The 16,229-nt window shown below is 44.7% G+C and overlaps 1 protein-coding gene across 8 annotated transcripts in view; it reads left to right on the top strand.

The window, feature by feature from the left end:
- INF2 (inverted formin 2) overlaps nt 1-6,676 on the top strand; it is a 75,718-nt gene extending 69,042 nt beyond the window's left edge. For 3 of the 8 annotated variants that reach the window (XM_083731396.1, XM_083731394.1, XM_083731390.1), the window contains one exon: nt 180-6,676. In XM_083731396.1, the coding sequence (XP_083587522.1) occupies nt 180-256 (77 nt within the window). In that variant the 3' untranslated portion in view covers nt 257-6,676. The remainder of the gene's footprint in view (nt 1-179) is intronic. The other 5 variants (XM_083731393.1, XM_083731395.1, XM_083731398.1 and 2 more) reach the window with 3 other exon arrangements.
- The last annotated feature ends 9,553 nt before the right edge of the window (nt 6,677-16,229 follow it).

Below are 16,229 nucleotides of genomic sequence, written 5' to 3'. Positions count from 1 at the left end.
TCAGTTAATTAATTACGACTGATCAACTAAAGCTCCCGAGGTTAACCGGCTAAGACGTCTTTAATCGAGCGACTTCTTTGTGACATCCCACTGACTTTCGGCCCAAACGGCCATGTTGTTAACAGTTTTGGTATTGCTAATCACCTGGCTACATTCAGCGTCTCTCTTTTATTTGAAAGCAGTGGTTGACACTGATTTAAAAGCGATGGTTGATACTGGAGATAATAAAGCAAAAAGAGGTTGTGAGTTGCAGTGAGGTATGTAAACCACCGGGGGCAGCTTCTCTATGTGAACTAACCGTCGCGTTTGGGACTTCCCATGCCTAATGATCATTGTCACGTAAAGCTGTGCTTCTGCCTCTGTAATGGCTAATTATATGCGCTATATTCTTTTCGTGTGTGTAATTTTGCCATCCGGGTCCAGTCTCTGTAGCTACTGGAGTCACTAGCAAGACTCCTAGTTGCTCAGGATTGAGTCCAAGGTCTTACCTTTTTTTTGTGTCAAGCCAATCACCGTTTCCTCACAGGAAAATTTTCGTCTCCTGTTGAATCGTTTAATGTTGTCAGGCGTGTGGGGATTACGGGTGTCCTTTTCGTCTTGATTTCTGTTTTCCATACCTTAAAATCCTGTAAAAATGCAATTTCAGTTATGTTCTCCTTCTTTCATGGCAAAATAGAGCTTTGAGTGAAGATTTCGGCCCAAACCATTCTACACACCGAGCCCACTCCATTGCTGAAACGCTATAGTAATATAACTCTAGGGACACGGGTGGCGCTGTGGTCTCAACCACTGAGCCTCTTGGACTTGCCGATCTGAAGGTTGGCGGTTCAAATCCCTGCAACGGAGTGAGCTTCCATTGCTCCGTCCCAGCTCCTGCCAACCTAGCAATTCAAAAGCACGCCAGTGCAAGTAGATAAATAGGTACCGCTGTGGCGGGAAGGTAAACGGCGTTTCCATGCGCTCTGGTTTCCGTCACAGTGTTCCATTGCACCAGAAGAGGTTTAACCATGCTGGCCACATGACCCAGAAAGCTGTCTGTGGACAAATGCCGGCTCCCTCAGCCTAAAAGCGAGATGAGCGCCACAACCTCATAGTCACTTTTGACTGGACTTAACCATCCAGGGGTCCTTCACCTTTAGTAATATAACTCTTATTGTTCACACAGTGCTTTGGCAGGTTGAAACCACTTCTCATGTTTGCAGCCCCTTAACTTGGACTAATGTGGTTATCTCAAACTAAAGATTCCTAATTCAAAATGCACATTGGTCAATAGCCAGTAGAGAAGGTAGGAAGAAAACAGAACACATAAAACACAATAGTATATATACATTAAGTATAATATTAGATGTATGGTTGAATCAAAACAAGACAGTCCTTACCCACAGGTTTACAAGGTGTTTTTGAGGAGTAACTTCATGGCCCACGTGCTCTGCCTTCTTAGGGTTGCATTTAAACGGGTCTTTAAAATAGAGGACTGTCCTTTGTGAAATAGGACACATGGCCACCCTATTCCAAACAGCAGGGTCACAGTGCACAGACAGGCGTATCCAGTGCTTTTTTTCTAAAAAAAAATAATAATGTTTAGTGATACTCCCATTTTGACTCAAGAAAATCATCATTTTATAGTTCAAATCGGGAAAAATAAATCCAGTACAGACATACCTTGGAAGTTGAACGGAATCCGTTCCAGAAGTCCATTCAATTTTCAAAACGTTCAGAACATAAAGCGTGGTTTCTGATTGGCTGCAGAAGCTCTTGTAGCCAATCGGAAGCCCCATTGGACGTTCGGCTTCCAAAAATAGTTCGCAAACCGGAACAGTCACTTCCGGGTTTGCGGCATTCGGGAGCCAAAACGTTTGAGAACTAGGCCGTTTGAAAACCAAGGATAAATGGACAAAAGTACAAAGATTCACAAAATGTTTAGGGGTATGCGTCCCCCTGCGTCGCCCCCAGAAAAAAAGCACTGGGCGTATCTGTGAGTCACCAACCCACCACCACCAAAGACTCCTCTGTTCACTGGAGCTGTGACATAAATCTGGATCAAAGTCCTGATAATCTGATGGTGGGTTTGCGCTGTTGTTGGATAGCCAAAGGACTCTTCAGTTCTTCCATTGCTCACTGAGACTCCACTCAGATTTTGCCTTCGGTGGTGTAAAGCAGGCATTCCCCCCATCTGTGGCCTTTTAGATGTTGCCGCACTCCAAGTCCCATCACTTCCAGCAAGCATGGTCCGTTGTCAGGCACAATGGATGTTGTAGTCCAACATGCCTGGAGGGTAGAAGTTTGGGGAGGACAAAGTGTCGAGAAAGAAGAAGAAGAATATCCTGAAATTGCATAGTTACTCCTCCTTTGCCTTCTGATTGCAAGCCACCATAACATAACCCAATGAACCAATGACATGTGATCTCTAAACGCCTTGTTACATGACCAGTCTGTTTGTTTTACCAGGCCTTCCATTCCCACACCCTTACCCAGCTAACTCTGTAAATACCCGTCCTGGAAACGATATGGAACATCTCTCCCAAGAGATCCCAATAATTGTCCAAAAATGGCCAGTCTTTTTCCATAAGAGCACTTTGTTCAGTAGATATCCTATTCAGAGTTCCCTATTCTCAATCACACACCCTGCAAAAAAGGGAAATCTTCCAATCAGTCCATGAAGATGAACAAAAATCAAGAAGCTCAAGTACAGTTTTTAAAAGAAGTTATAAAATGTTCATCTTAATAGCTATGCTGTCAATATAGCCTTTATATGCATAGTGACTTTGGCGTAAGAACTGCTTCTGTTGGAGGCTGTTGTAGACATTTTCATTCCACACCTCCCAGTAATGCATTCACTTCAAAACGCAAGTCAAGGCAGAAAATCATTTATCCGCAATATTTATAAACTGCTCCCTCTCCCCCAACATAGAACCAAAGTGGAACTCTCAAATTTCATTATCCCTTTCAACTTGGGAGGTTTGTAGACTGCTAAAACTCTCAGCCCTCTCCCCAGGAAAAAAATGGCACATGAAGCTGCAGCAGTGTTAGAGCTAAACAGATTGCAGCGCGGACAGAGATCATACATGATCCTCCAAATTAAGGAACCCCTTTGCTTCAAAATGGCACTAAGGAAACTGATGTGTCCTTTCCTTTGCAGGTGGCGCAGCGAGACAGAAAAAATAAAAAGAAGCACATTCTTCAGTAACATATGCTATGGAAGGTAGCCATGTAACGGGGGTAGAGGTGGGGTTGTTTTTTTGTCCTAGGGTGACGGTGGGTATGTAATAGGTCGCACCCAGATGCAAGAGATTTCCAAACATACGTGCCTTATGCGAAGTTCTAATTCTATACAAACTCCCTCCTGGTTTCATGCTGTTGTGACAGGCCTCTAGTCAGTGCCACACTAGATGAACCACTCTGGGTAACTCACAGATCGAAGCCCAGGGAGATGCGCCCTAAATGGTGCCTCTAGAACCCAATGGCAGGGATAATTTAAGCCAACACTGTCAACTTCCTATTGGAAGTGCTTCCATTAAATGACTGTATAAATGGGCGCTGGCCATTGAAAGATATGCGGGACCAAGGTTGTGTTGTTGTTTGTTGTTTGTTACTGTTGTTACATGAAATGCAAATGCTCTGCTGTGTCTGTTCCTACAAAGACCCACGCTCCTGTTCCAACTGAAATAACAAATTTGGCAATGCTATAAGGCCTCACCAGACTCAAGCAAGCAAGTTGTGCAGGAAGGCGAACAGGAAATCCCAAGATCTTTTTCTCAAAGCTTACTCTTTCAAACTTGTAAACGTACCAAATAATACACAGTTCCCATTTTAGGTAATAGCACTGATATACTGTATACCTTGTCATGGAAGCCTTAGAGAACCCAAAGTCAGGAAGCTAAACAAGAACTTCATTGATTTTTAAGCAAGAACAGAACTGCAAAAGGAAGTGCCTGACTCCACTCAGATACAACTAGATCTAGTGCCACCTAGTGACTAAACTTTAGAATGGCATTATCCATGCAGACCTATTCTGCATAAACTCCCAGCATTTATGCATCAAGCACATCATCTGCTGTGTCAATGACTAGCCATGGGCAGCTGCCACAGGTCAGCAGGGAGTTGAAGCCCAGGAATGCACAGAAACACTTTAGAGCAAGGAAGACCTTGTTGTTCAGTCAAGGTCCCAGCTCAAACAGGAAACCATTTATAGCCCTTCTGTGCACAGCCTGGATGGGCAGGACCAGTCTAGAGACTTAAGAATACTTTACTGCCAGGAATATACTCCAGTATGTGGCTTTGATAGCCTGCTTCCAACACGACAGTTGCACAGAGACATACTAGCTCCACCAAATCCCGACATAGTGTTCCATCTCCATGGACAATAAGTCCATCAATGGCTACGAGGCACAATGGCTATCTTCTGCCTCCACTGTTGATGGGAATCACAAGCAGGGAGAGAGCTGTTCTCAAGTCCTGCTTGCGGGTTTCCCATCAGTGTCATGTTGGCCACTGTTAGAACAGGATCCTGGGCTTAGTCTGATCAGGCAAGGATCTTCTTATGTTCCAATTACTTCAGACAAAAAGCCCAGTCTACACAGGCCTCTGAATGAAGTGGTCAGGTCCTAAAGAGATAAAATGGGGCTGCATGACTTCAGAACGAGGTGATGTTTTTGGATGCTGCCTTATATATATATATATATATATATATATATATATATATATATATTATTTTTTTAATCCCTGGAAGTAGAAAATTAGCACAGCTGGCTGGGCTAAATCTCCTTCCCCCTGGGGAGTGGCAGTTTTGAATGCAGGCTTGGATTTTTTTTAAAAAAAAGGAGAGAAATCCCTGAAAGTCGGAAGCTAACACAACAGACCCGGCTAAAGCCCTTTTCTCTAGATAAGCTAGTTGCGATAAACTGAAATCCGTTCAAAAGCTACGACTACCCCCTTCCTGCAGCCTGTGGTAATAGTCGATTCTGCCTCACACAGGATGGATCTAAACTCATGGTTTATAAAGTTAAGGAAGGGTTTTCGTAACACAGATGGACACATTGCATCCTACTTTTAACATTCATTATTAAAATGTGGCACAAGAGGGCGCTGCAGAGCAACCAGGAACTGGCAGTAGGGAAACAGCATTTTTATGGAGAAAACAAGGTGGGGAAATGCTTTTAAATTGCCAGAATGCCCTGTGATGTTTTGGAATGATATATCATTCTAATAACATTAAACAGGTCAGTGTAGATCCAGCCTGAATCAGCTGCACTCTTGACTGGGAGGGTGTCCTAACTTTTTTCCTGCCTTCAGCTCAGGAACGCACGAACCCTGTGCCCCACAACTCTGTGTGTCTTTGCCAGAAAAAACACTTGCCAAAGTATTAACATCCTTAGCTCCCTAAAAGCTTTTCACTCAAAACCTTTCCATGAGAAACCTCTGGATTTCAAAACCTGCTTTGTTTGGGGTTGTTGTTGTTTTTCACAGCCTGAACTCGAGGGATTCTGTACAGGCTATGTGGCTTTAATGAACTTAAAACCTTTTGGTGTTCACTAATTGGAACCTTACATAATCTATCCTAAGAAGTGATTTACGTCATTGTTTATTTCTGTTGGATATGTACATAGCTGTCCCCTTCTGTATATTTTACCCAGGTGACATTGAAATATTACATTGAAAGTATGGAAATAATTTTATATGCTGAGCTTAGTAACAATATTAATTGCACACATTCTTGTTAATGACTTACAAGAGGCTAGACACTCTGCTGAACAGAGATGGATGTCGTATGGTGGCTTATTTTGCCTAACACTGACTCGGAGGGCAGCCAGTTCTGACCATTTCTTTTTTGGTGATCACAGGATTTCATTTTGTCGAAAAGATCACGAGAATACTTAGGGCACCTTAAAACTGGTTGTGCATGTCATATTTTGAGATGGTTTTGTTTGCCAAGTCCTGTTATCTAGCCCTGACCTAGCCTTGGAACAGCTAGACATTTATCTCCCTGTGGCCAACCACCTAGGCAAAACCCAAAAAAGTAGGTCAGGGCTTGATCTCTGCAAGGCATAGTGAGCAGAAAGGGACACATTTCAGGCAAACAACAGAGCACCAGACCAAACTCATGGACCAAACAAATGCATAGACAATAGGGAGCTGTGGGGCTGGATTGAGGGAAGACCGATACTCAGTGGTAGACCATCTGTCTGGCATGCAGACGTTTCTAGGTTCGTTCCCAGCCTCTCCAAGTAGAGTTAGGGGTGTCACCTGCTAGAGACCCCAGAAAAGCCACTGTCAGTCCAAGAAGACAATACTGAGCTAGATGGATGAATGGTCTGGTTCAATATAAGGTAGTGGGTTTCGCCGCTGCTGCTCTCCTCTAGGGTAACCAGATTCAAAGAGGGATGGACTCCTGTACTGTCAATTGAGTGGAACAGAGTGTAGCTGCAGTCAAACATCCCTGCGTTCCAGGTTGCACCTGCCACACTTCCTGTTTCTGTACAGTGTTACTGTCCCTCCACCAACCCAAGATGGAAGAAGCAGGAATTCAGTGGGACTTTGGTAGAAAGCCTTGGTTTTTTAAGGAAGAGGGCAGCCTTGTCCAGCTCTGGATGGACTAATGATGATTTCTCAACGTAACTTCTCCAACTCTGTGTATATGCCTACTTCCTCAGTGCAATAAACTGGCTTATATTAAATACACTCCTCTAAGTCTGCCTCTTTTTTTAATTGAAAAAAAGTTACATGAGAATTATGGTTTGTTATATTTTAGGGTTCCCCAAAATGGAACCCAAAGCGGCACACACAAAAATGAAAATACGAAAAGTGCTAGAATGTGCAGAATTGCGATCTCCTGCCAACCCCTCCAGGTCCATCAAACACCACTCACAACGTGGCTTCTTCTCTTCCCAGTTGAAGTCCTGCATCTTGGGAGTAAGACCCATTTGCATTCAGAGCGACTTGCTTCTGAATCCATGAGATTGAGATTTCTGCTCCCAAGTGTGGCAAAACCCATGTGGCATTTGCAGAAATACTAAATTTAAAGTGTACATTAGGAGATATTCAAATATATAAAAGGATGTCACATAGAGGAGGGAGAAAGGTTGTTTTCTGCTGCTCCAGAGAAGCGGACACGGAGCAATGGATCCAAACTACAAGAAAGAAGATTCCACCTAAACATTAGGAAGAACTTCCTGACAGTAAGATCTGTTCGACAGTGGAATTTGCTGCCAAGGAGTGTGGTGGAGTCTCCTTCTTTGGAGGTCTTTAGGCAGAGGCTTGACAACCATATGTCAGGAGTGCTCTGATGGTGTTTCCTGCTTGGCAGGGGGTTGGACTCAATGGCCCTTGTGGTCTCTTCCAACTCTATGATTCTATGCAGGTGGCGCTGTGGGTTAAACCCACCTAGCAGTTCAAAAGCACATCAAAGTGCAAGTAGATAAATAGGTACCGCTCCGGCGGGAAGGTAAACGGCGTTTCCATGCGCTGCTCTGGTTCGCCAGAAGCGGCTTAGTCATGCTGGCCACATGACCCGGAAGCTGTACGCCTGCTCCCTCGGCCAATAAAGCGAGATGAGCGCCGCAACCCCAGAGTCGTCCACGACTAGACCTAATGGTCAGGGGTCCCTTTACCTTTACATTAGGAGAGACGTACAATAAAGTGCCTAACCCACCCTCTATGCCAGTGACTCAATGTTATTTTATTTATTTTTGTGATTATATCTGACCTTTTCCTCCAATGAGCAGAGGTTGGATGGCCATCTGTCATGGATGCGATGGTTGAGATTCCTGCATTGCAGGGAGTTGGGCTAGATGACCCTCAGGATCCCCTCCAACTCTACAATTCTATGATAAGGTGGCATGATAAGGATTCTTCCCCCTCTCCATATTAGCCTCACAACACCCCTTTGAGGTAGGTTAGGTTGAGAAGCAGTGACTGTCCCAAGGTGAGCTTCACGGCTGAGTGAAAATTTGAACCCAGGTCTCCCACATGCTAGAACAGCGCTCTGATCACCACAACACACTGGTTTGTTTTTTACACAGAATGTTTCCATGCTGCTGACTCAAACCACACACTAAGCAGTTTGTAAGTGAAACTGTAGATATATCACTGTTAGAAGCCAGAAAGCAAATTCTATACACACAGAGACACACACCTCAGAAGGTTTTCAGAGCGGCATCATGCAATATGATATCACATCACTTCTGGGAGGGTGCCAGAGATGTTAAAAAGCAGAGCAAAAACAAACAAACCCTCAGCCATCTCATAAATTTCAGGTAAGACTCAGCCCATGTCTTCAAGAAAGGTCAGCCCACTCCTAGCTCATGGGCAGTGGAGTCAAGGGGGTTGCCTAGGCTGCAGGTGGCTCTCTGGAGGGTGTGGACCCCCACACTAACAACTGTTTTTCTGGCCCTGAGTCAAAGAGGATGCCTGTCAGTATATACAGGCCCAACACTTAGGTCCTGGAGAGCAGGAAAGTGATCTGAACAAGGGGCAAGTTTGAGGCATCTTAGGTTCTAGAGCGTTCAATGTAGCATCCATTCTCCTAGCGCAAAATTCAGCAATTCCGGGCGAACGTTCCTCTGCCGGGCCAAAGTCTGCAACATTTCGAGAGACATGCTCAATTTAATTGCGAAATCCATGGCAGTCCTACATATTTTGGTAAGCTTTTCGATTCAGCTCTCCTCCAACCACCACCTCACTTGTATCCATAACGTAGCTTCATTTATAAAACTCTTAAAATCAAGATTATGCAGCCTCTGGAAATCTAGGTGTTTAGTTTAATTCAGCTTTCCTCCCCCCCCCCCCCACCGCCGCCCCACCGCCACAATTAACCAACAGGAGAACAAACATCTGGAAGAAAACTAGGCATATTCTATATGAAGTATGTTACAATTTGCCCAGCAGGTGGCTCTATCTTCCCTCGAGTGAGCAGCTGACAATTTATTTATTTTTTGTCCCATGCTGCAAGTCAACATAAATGGAGTTTACTTATGTATGGATCGATTAATGCATTTACTGTACTTATAGCTCGCCTTCAAGACAGCATATGTGGTTCTTCCCCCTCCGCTCATTTTATCCTCACACCAACCCTTTGAGGTAGGTCATGCTGAGAGACAGTGACTAGCCCCCAGGTCACCCCAGAGAAGCATCAGGGCCAAGTGGGGATTTTGTGGGGTGTAAAAGTGCAGTCAAAAGTACAACATTCCTACAGTGGACGTGTTAGGGGATGTTTTGTACCACTCAGGAGAAGACTTCCTGTTTCCTCCTGAGCTGGGACAGACTTGAAGAGGGTGGGGTCTGTTGTACCAGCATGGAGGAGCACGTGGCCTCCATGTTCTGATCAGAGTGTGTTCTCCATTTTGTATGTTGCTGTGTGTTTGGAGAAGTGACTGCTTAGTCACAGTCACTTGGGATTAACTTCTTTAAGGAATGTTGTTTTTGTTTAGTCGTTTAGTTGTGTCCGACTCTTCGTGACCCCATGGACCAGAGCACGCCAGGCACTCCTGTCTTCCACTGCCTCCCACACTTTGGTCAAACTCATGCTGGTAGCTGCAAGAACACTGTCCAACCATCTTGTCCTCTGTCGTCCCCTTCTCCTTGTGCCCTCCATCTTAGTTAAACTGCTCTGCACTGCGTGTCAACACCACACCGGCTGAAATGAAATTTTGGCCTAATGCTCACCCTTTGCAAGACAATCTCCCCATTTTTCCTCTCTCTTTTCGAGGTTTTTGCATTAGCACCTTCCTACTTAAGTGACCGGGATGCGGGTGGCGCTGTGGGTTAAATCACAAAGCCTAGGACTTGCCAATCAGAAGGTCGGGGGTTCAAATCCCCGTGACGGGGTGAGCTCCCATTACTCAGTCCCAACTCCTGCCAACCTAGCAGTTCAAAAGCACGTCAAAGTGCAAGTAGATAAATAGGTACTGCTTCAGCGGGAAGGTAAACGCCGTTTCCATGCGCTGCTCTGGTTCAGCAGAAGCGGCTTAGTCATGCTGGCCACATGACCCGGAAGCTGTACGGCAGCTCCCTCGGCCAATAAAGCAAGATGAGCACCGCAACCCCAGAGTTGTCCGCGACTGGACCTAATGGTCAGGGGTCCCTTTACCTTTACCTTACTTAAGTGACCAGTGAACAGTTCACAGGAGAGGGGAGTAAAGCCACGTTCCAATTTACTTTTTTTTAAAAAAACTAGAAGTTCTTGCAAAAATTGACAAGCCATTTCCCCCAAAATGCATTTTTAGATTTTTCACTAATCAACGTATAACTTCTATGTGGTTATTTTCACAAATATATGCATTTTACACACACTGTGTCCCCTGATATACATATGGCTGGAAAAGAGCCTCACAAACTTTGGAAAAGTGAAAAATTTGAAGGGTATCTGTGTTTCATTTTGCATATTATTTCCAGAAGTGCAAATGACTTTGGTTCACATTAAAATGGGCAGGGTATAAATAATAAAATAATGATATTAACAACGAGGCTGATCCAGATCTCCCCCCCCCGTGTGTGTGTGTGTGTGTGTGTGTGTGTGTGTGTGTGTGATGACCCAAACAGCGAGTTGAAATGAACACATTTCAAATTTTGCTATGAAGAGTTTGCATGCAGCATTTCAAATTTGAATTGGGGGTAAATTTCTACCTGAAAATTGGAAACGTTAGTGCTTTAGACTTGTTGGCATTTCTTGCTTTGATGCTGGCAGGTGCCAAGTATGAAATATAATAAGCTGTCAGTTGTCAAATCCTGTTTAAATGCCTTAGCATTTCAGCTGCAAAATATTAAGAATGTTGCAAAATGTTGCATCGGTAATTGTCAGGTCCATTAAATATGGCTGCATCTCAGCTGTCAGCTCTAAATGTCATTTCGTATTTTGCCTGTGGTCAAGCGCCACTGAGAACAAACTGTCAAACACCACATATTGAAACACAGTTCTCCGAAATGGATATAAGATATGCAATGTCATTTTCACTAATATATGCATTTAATGGACACTTTCCCCCTAATAGGTACATTCTGAACACATTTTCTTTTGGTTTGGGAATGGCACTGCAAAACTCAGAGAAGTGCAGGTTTCTGCAATTCAATTCCCACAGTGTTTAGGGCATTGCAAATGAGGAAGACTCATGTTAAAAGGTGAAGTCGAGCCAATTTCTCCCCCAGTCTGCAATGCTTGCTTTTTGCAGGCCTGAGCTAGCCTGGTCCCCTGACCGCCAGCCATCTATCAGTTAACAGGCCACATACTTTAGCTTACAGCATGCACATGTGTCACTCTGCTCATGGGATGCCATGAGTGGTATTTGGGTGAGTAGAAAGCAGGCACTAGCTAAAGTGGTGAGATGTCAGGATGCTGTCCTTTCTGGTGCTGAGGTCAGATTATTATTATTAATAATAATAATAATAATAATAATAATAATACCCTGTTCATCTGGCTGGGTTTCCCCAGCCACTCTGGGCGGCTTTCAACAGAATATTAAAATACAATAACCTATTAAACATTAAAAGCTTCCCTAAACAGGGCTGCCTTCAGATGTCTTCTAAATGTCAGGTAGTTGTTTATCTCTTTGACATCTGATGGGAGGGCTTTCCACAGGGCGGTGCCACTACCGAGAAGGCCCTCTGCCTGGTTCCCTGTAACTTGGCTTCTCGCAGCAAGGGAACCGCCAGAAGGTCCTCAGAGATGGACCTCAGTTTCCAGGCAGAACAATGGGGGTGGAGACGCTCCTGCAGGTATACTGGACCACGGCCATTTAGGATGCTAGTCCAGCCATCCGTAATGGCAATGGGGGGGGGAGGCAGTGTGGTAGCAGGGATCAGGGCTGTGGGGATGCACTGGCAGAGCTCATCCAATGTTTCTGCTGGTGTGTCTACACTGCCCTGACCTTGCTTCTGCCCTCTACTGAAATGTGTGCAGAAGAGGGCAACCAAGATCAAGGGTCTGGAAACCAAGCCTTATGAGGAACTGTTGAAGGATCTGGGTATGTTTATCCTGGAAAGGAGGAGACTGAGAGGAAATAGGATAGCCATCTTCAACTATCCTAAGGGCTGTCACATGGAAGAGGGAGCTAACTTGTTTTCTCCTGCTCTTGAGGGTAGGACTCAAGACAATGGCTTCAAGTTACAAGGAGATTCTGACTAAACATCAGGAAGAACTTTCTGACAGTAAGAGCAGTGAAACGGGAGGCGGCGGACTCCCCTTCCTTGGAGGTTTTTAAGCAGAGGTTGGGTGGCCATCTGTCATGGATGCTTTAGCTGTGATTCCTTCATTGTAAGGGGGTGGACTAGATGACCCTTGGGGTCCCTTCCAGCTCTACAAAAATGCAGGAAATAGTCCTGTCATTTCACTAGTAGATAGAAATGCCATCAAAGCTGTTGGATATCCAACTGAAGATCTTTATTCTCTAAGAAAAGCATGAAAGATCTTTACAAGAACAGAGAACGTTGATGCTCAAACAATTATGGACATTTTATGGTATTAAATAAAGCCAGCTTTTTCAAAACTATACTAAGAAGAGAGAGAGAAAGATGTTATTTCTCCATAAAAGTAAACCTCATGCCAAATTTCTTCACATGTCATGATTAGTGGGTGGTGGTTGTTGTCTGTCCCCAGAATAGAATTGAAAATGTGTGTGTGTCATGGGACTGGCCTTACGAAACAAAACATCCTAACTACAGCAGGGTTGTCATTTCAGTCTTGTGTGGTCAACGTCTTGTTTGTTGTTGAAGAATCCTCATGGTCCATCTTTGTCTTTTGAATCTGAAAAGCAATGTTGCATACTCTGTGGTGTTGCATCCTGACCACTTACCAGGAAGTAAGCCACATTGAACCCAAGTGGACTCATTTCTGAGAAGATGTATATAAGGTTGGGCTCGAAGATCACAGCCACACCATACATTTACAGCACACATAGATTCTCCCAAAGAATCCCAGGAACTGTAATAATAATATTATAATAATTTATTATTTATACCCCACCCATCTGGCTGAGTTTCCCCAGCCAATCTGGGCGGCTCCCAATCAAGTATTAAAAACAATGCAGCGTTAAATATTAAAAACCTCCCTGAACAGGGCTGCCTTCAAATGTCTTTTAAAGGTAGGATAACTACTTATTTCCTTCACATCTGAAGGGAGGGTGTTCCACAGGGTGGGCGCCACTACCGAGAAGGCCCTCTGTCTGGTTTCCTGTAACCTTAATTCTCACAATGAGGGAACAGCCAGAAGGCCCTGGTGCTGGACCTCAGTGTCTGGGCTGAACAATGGGGGTGGAGACACTCCTTCAGGACCGAGGCCGTTTAGGGCTTTAAAGGTCAGCACCAACACTTTGAATTGTGCTCGGAAACTAACTGGGAGCCAATGCAGACCTCTCAGAACCGGTGTTATGTGGTCCCAGCAGCCACTCCCAGTCACCAGTCTAGCTGCTGCATTCTGGATTCATTGCAGTTTCCGGGTCACCTTCAAAGGTAGCCCCACGTAGAGCGCGTTGCAGTAGTCCAAGCGGGAGATAACTAGAGCATGCACCACTCTGGTGAGACAGTCCGCGGGCAGGTAGGGTCTTAGCCTACGTACCAGGTGTATCTGAAGAAGTGTGTATCTGAAGAAGTGTGCATGCACACGAAAGCTCATACCAAGAACTAACTTAGTTGGTCTTTAAGGTGCTACTGGAAGGAATTTTTTTTGTTTTGTACCAGGTGTAGTTCACAAATCTACAATTCCCAGCACCCTTATGGAAGCAAAGTTCCCAGGATTCTTATGGGGAAGCCATAGGCCTTTAAATGTGCCATGTGGGTGTGACCTGCGTTAGATGTCCTGTAGATCCACTGGATTCCATGAGGCCATCTGAAGTCCTATTGATTTCCAACTCTCAACATCCCCAGCCAGCAAAAGCAGCAGCCAGAGATAGATGGGAGCTGTAGTTCAACAGCCTATGGAGGGCTACAGGCTCCCCAACCTTGATGGCTTTAAAAGAAGATTAGGAAAATTCATGGCTAATGAAGGTTACTACCATGATGGCTCGGCTCTGCCACTACAGTTGGAGGCAACCATGCTTCTGAAAGCAGTTGGTGAAAACTAGAGGAGGGGGCAGGGCCCTTGTGCTCAAATCCCACTTGTGGGTTTCCCAAGGGCATATGGTTGGCCACTGTGGGAACAGGATACTGGGCTAGTTGGGCCATTGGCATGATCCAGAAGGCTCTTCTTACGTCCATCTCGGATGTGCAGTGAGATTGCATCCAAAGACAATCTCAGTATAGAAGATCATTCTGGAGCATTCTTCCCCCTGGGGCCATTTTCACTGACAGTTAAATCGCCTGCATTTCCGACATCTGCCAACCAAGTTTGATACCAATGGCTGCCTTTCCCTTTTGATCCAATTTTAACAACATCCACAGATAACGCAAGAAAGCTGTGTTGGGTGTCACCTCTGGCAAGTTCTTTCTTTTCTTTCTTTCTTTCTTTCTTTCTTTCTTTCTTTCTTTCTTTCTTTCTTTCTTTCTTTCTTTCCTTCTTTCCTTCCTTCCCCTGCCAGGCACAGATGGGGAGCTCAGAAACTGGCACCATATTTGGGCAGGGGCCTAAAAGTTCCTCTGGACAAAGCCAATCCCTCCAGCCATAACAAACAGAAGAGCATTCCAGGGTAAACTTTGCAGTACCCAGGAGCACACCTGCCTCTCCAATTGTTTAGTCTTTCTTTGTCGAGATAGAAATCAGCCTTTCAAACTTGCTCCGTGTGGTCTGTTTGACAGCCCTTGTTCTGATGCTCTGTGTATCTGCTTTGCTGGGTTGTTAGACCAGGTACCCATGTTTATTCTGGGCGCACTCTGCTCACGTTTTCCCGAGTGCATTGATGCTGCCGCTACAGCTCTTGCTGTTCCCTGGCGCTTAGCCACAAAATGCCATGCTATAAATAATAGAATAGGGCGGCCAACATCTTCCAGTAAACCAGTCAGCTTGTATTTTCATTGTCACTGAATTCTGCTGAGATCAGGCTCTCAGCAGCATCTAATATAGGTAAGTAGGGAAAGAGTTTTACACTCAGCTGTTTGGGGCCCTGCTCCATCAGAGCGACGTGGGGCTCATCCAGGCTTGCACTCATCCCATGCCTAGAAAACACAGTTCCAAGCCTCATGACAACACTGATAAACAAACAAACAAACAAACAAATATACCCTGCCCTTCCTGGTTCAGAAAACTGGGCTCAGGGCAGCTAACAACAAATTTAAAACACTTAATTGATGCAACAAAAACAGCATAAAATACCGTATAAAATAGGAGTAACAATAAATTCAGAATTCAAAAATCAATTTAGGGGGGAAATCCATCCAATAAACAATAGATGATCACCAGGGCTAGGTGGCTAAATTAGTCCTATTTGGGCCAGCAGGGAGACCAGGGGAGGAGTACCTGTGGGATCCAGAGCAGGTAATCTTCATAAAAAGGGGAGAAGAAGGGAAGGAAGGGGAATAAAAGATCAGGCGAAGTTGAAATTGCAAGCCAGGCGGAATAGCTCTGTCTTACAGGCCCTGCGGAAGGAAGTTAAATCCTGCAGGGCCCTGGTCTCATGGGACAGAGCATTCTACCAGGTCGGAGCCATCACTGAGAAGGCCCTGGCCCTGGTGGAGTTGAAGTCCAAGGGTGCCCCACAGGGTGACACATGGTTCGCTTCATAGAGAGCTGGGAATCAACCTCAGGTCTCAATCTACGGCTGGTCTCCCCACTTTCTACCCTGTCACCCATAATGGGCAGCAGCCACCTCTGCTGAGATAAATAGAATTCTTCCCATTTGTCAAAGAATGAGTCTATACAAAAAGGAATGTTTATTTTCTTGATTTTATTTTCCTGATTTTAAAGGTCCTGGTTTATTTCAGGCCAGAGACACGGAACAACTACGTGATGGCAAAGTTCCTGAATGAAAGGCTGCCTTAAGGAGACAGCAAAACGTGCACCTATTTATTAATAAATAATATGAACCCACTGATGGGCTCCTGTTTTACGATGAATTCACATCTGCTTTCCTTTCATATTTGACAAGCTCGTATAGTTTTCCCCCATTGGAGCTTATAATGGAATCTCCGGTTTCCTGACTCAGTTAGCTTGTGAAGTTATATTTTCCTTGAGTCAAGATTTCGAGAAGTGATCATTAACCATCAAATTATATGTGGTCAATACATCAAAGTCACTTTGCTCTGACAGGAACAACCGCTCCCCCCCTTTTTTTTTTAAATGCAGCAAAATTCAACTTGGGCAGGTGAGGGAG

Source organism: Podarcis gaigeae (genome assembly GCF_964106915.1).
Source record: "Podarcis gaigeae genome assembly, chromosome: 1".
NCBI lineage: Eukaryota > Metazoa > Chordata > Lepidosauria > Squamata > Lacertidae > Podarcis > Podarcis gaigeae.
This window is presented reverse-complemented; position numbering and strand designations above follow the sequence as displayed.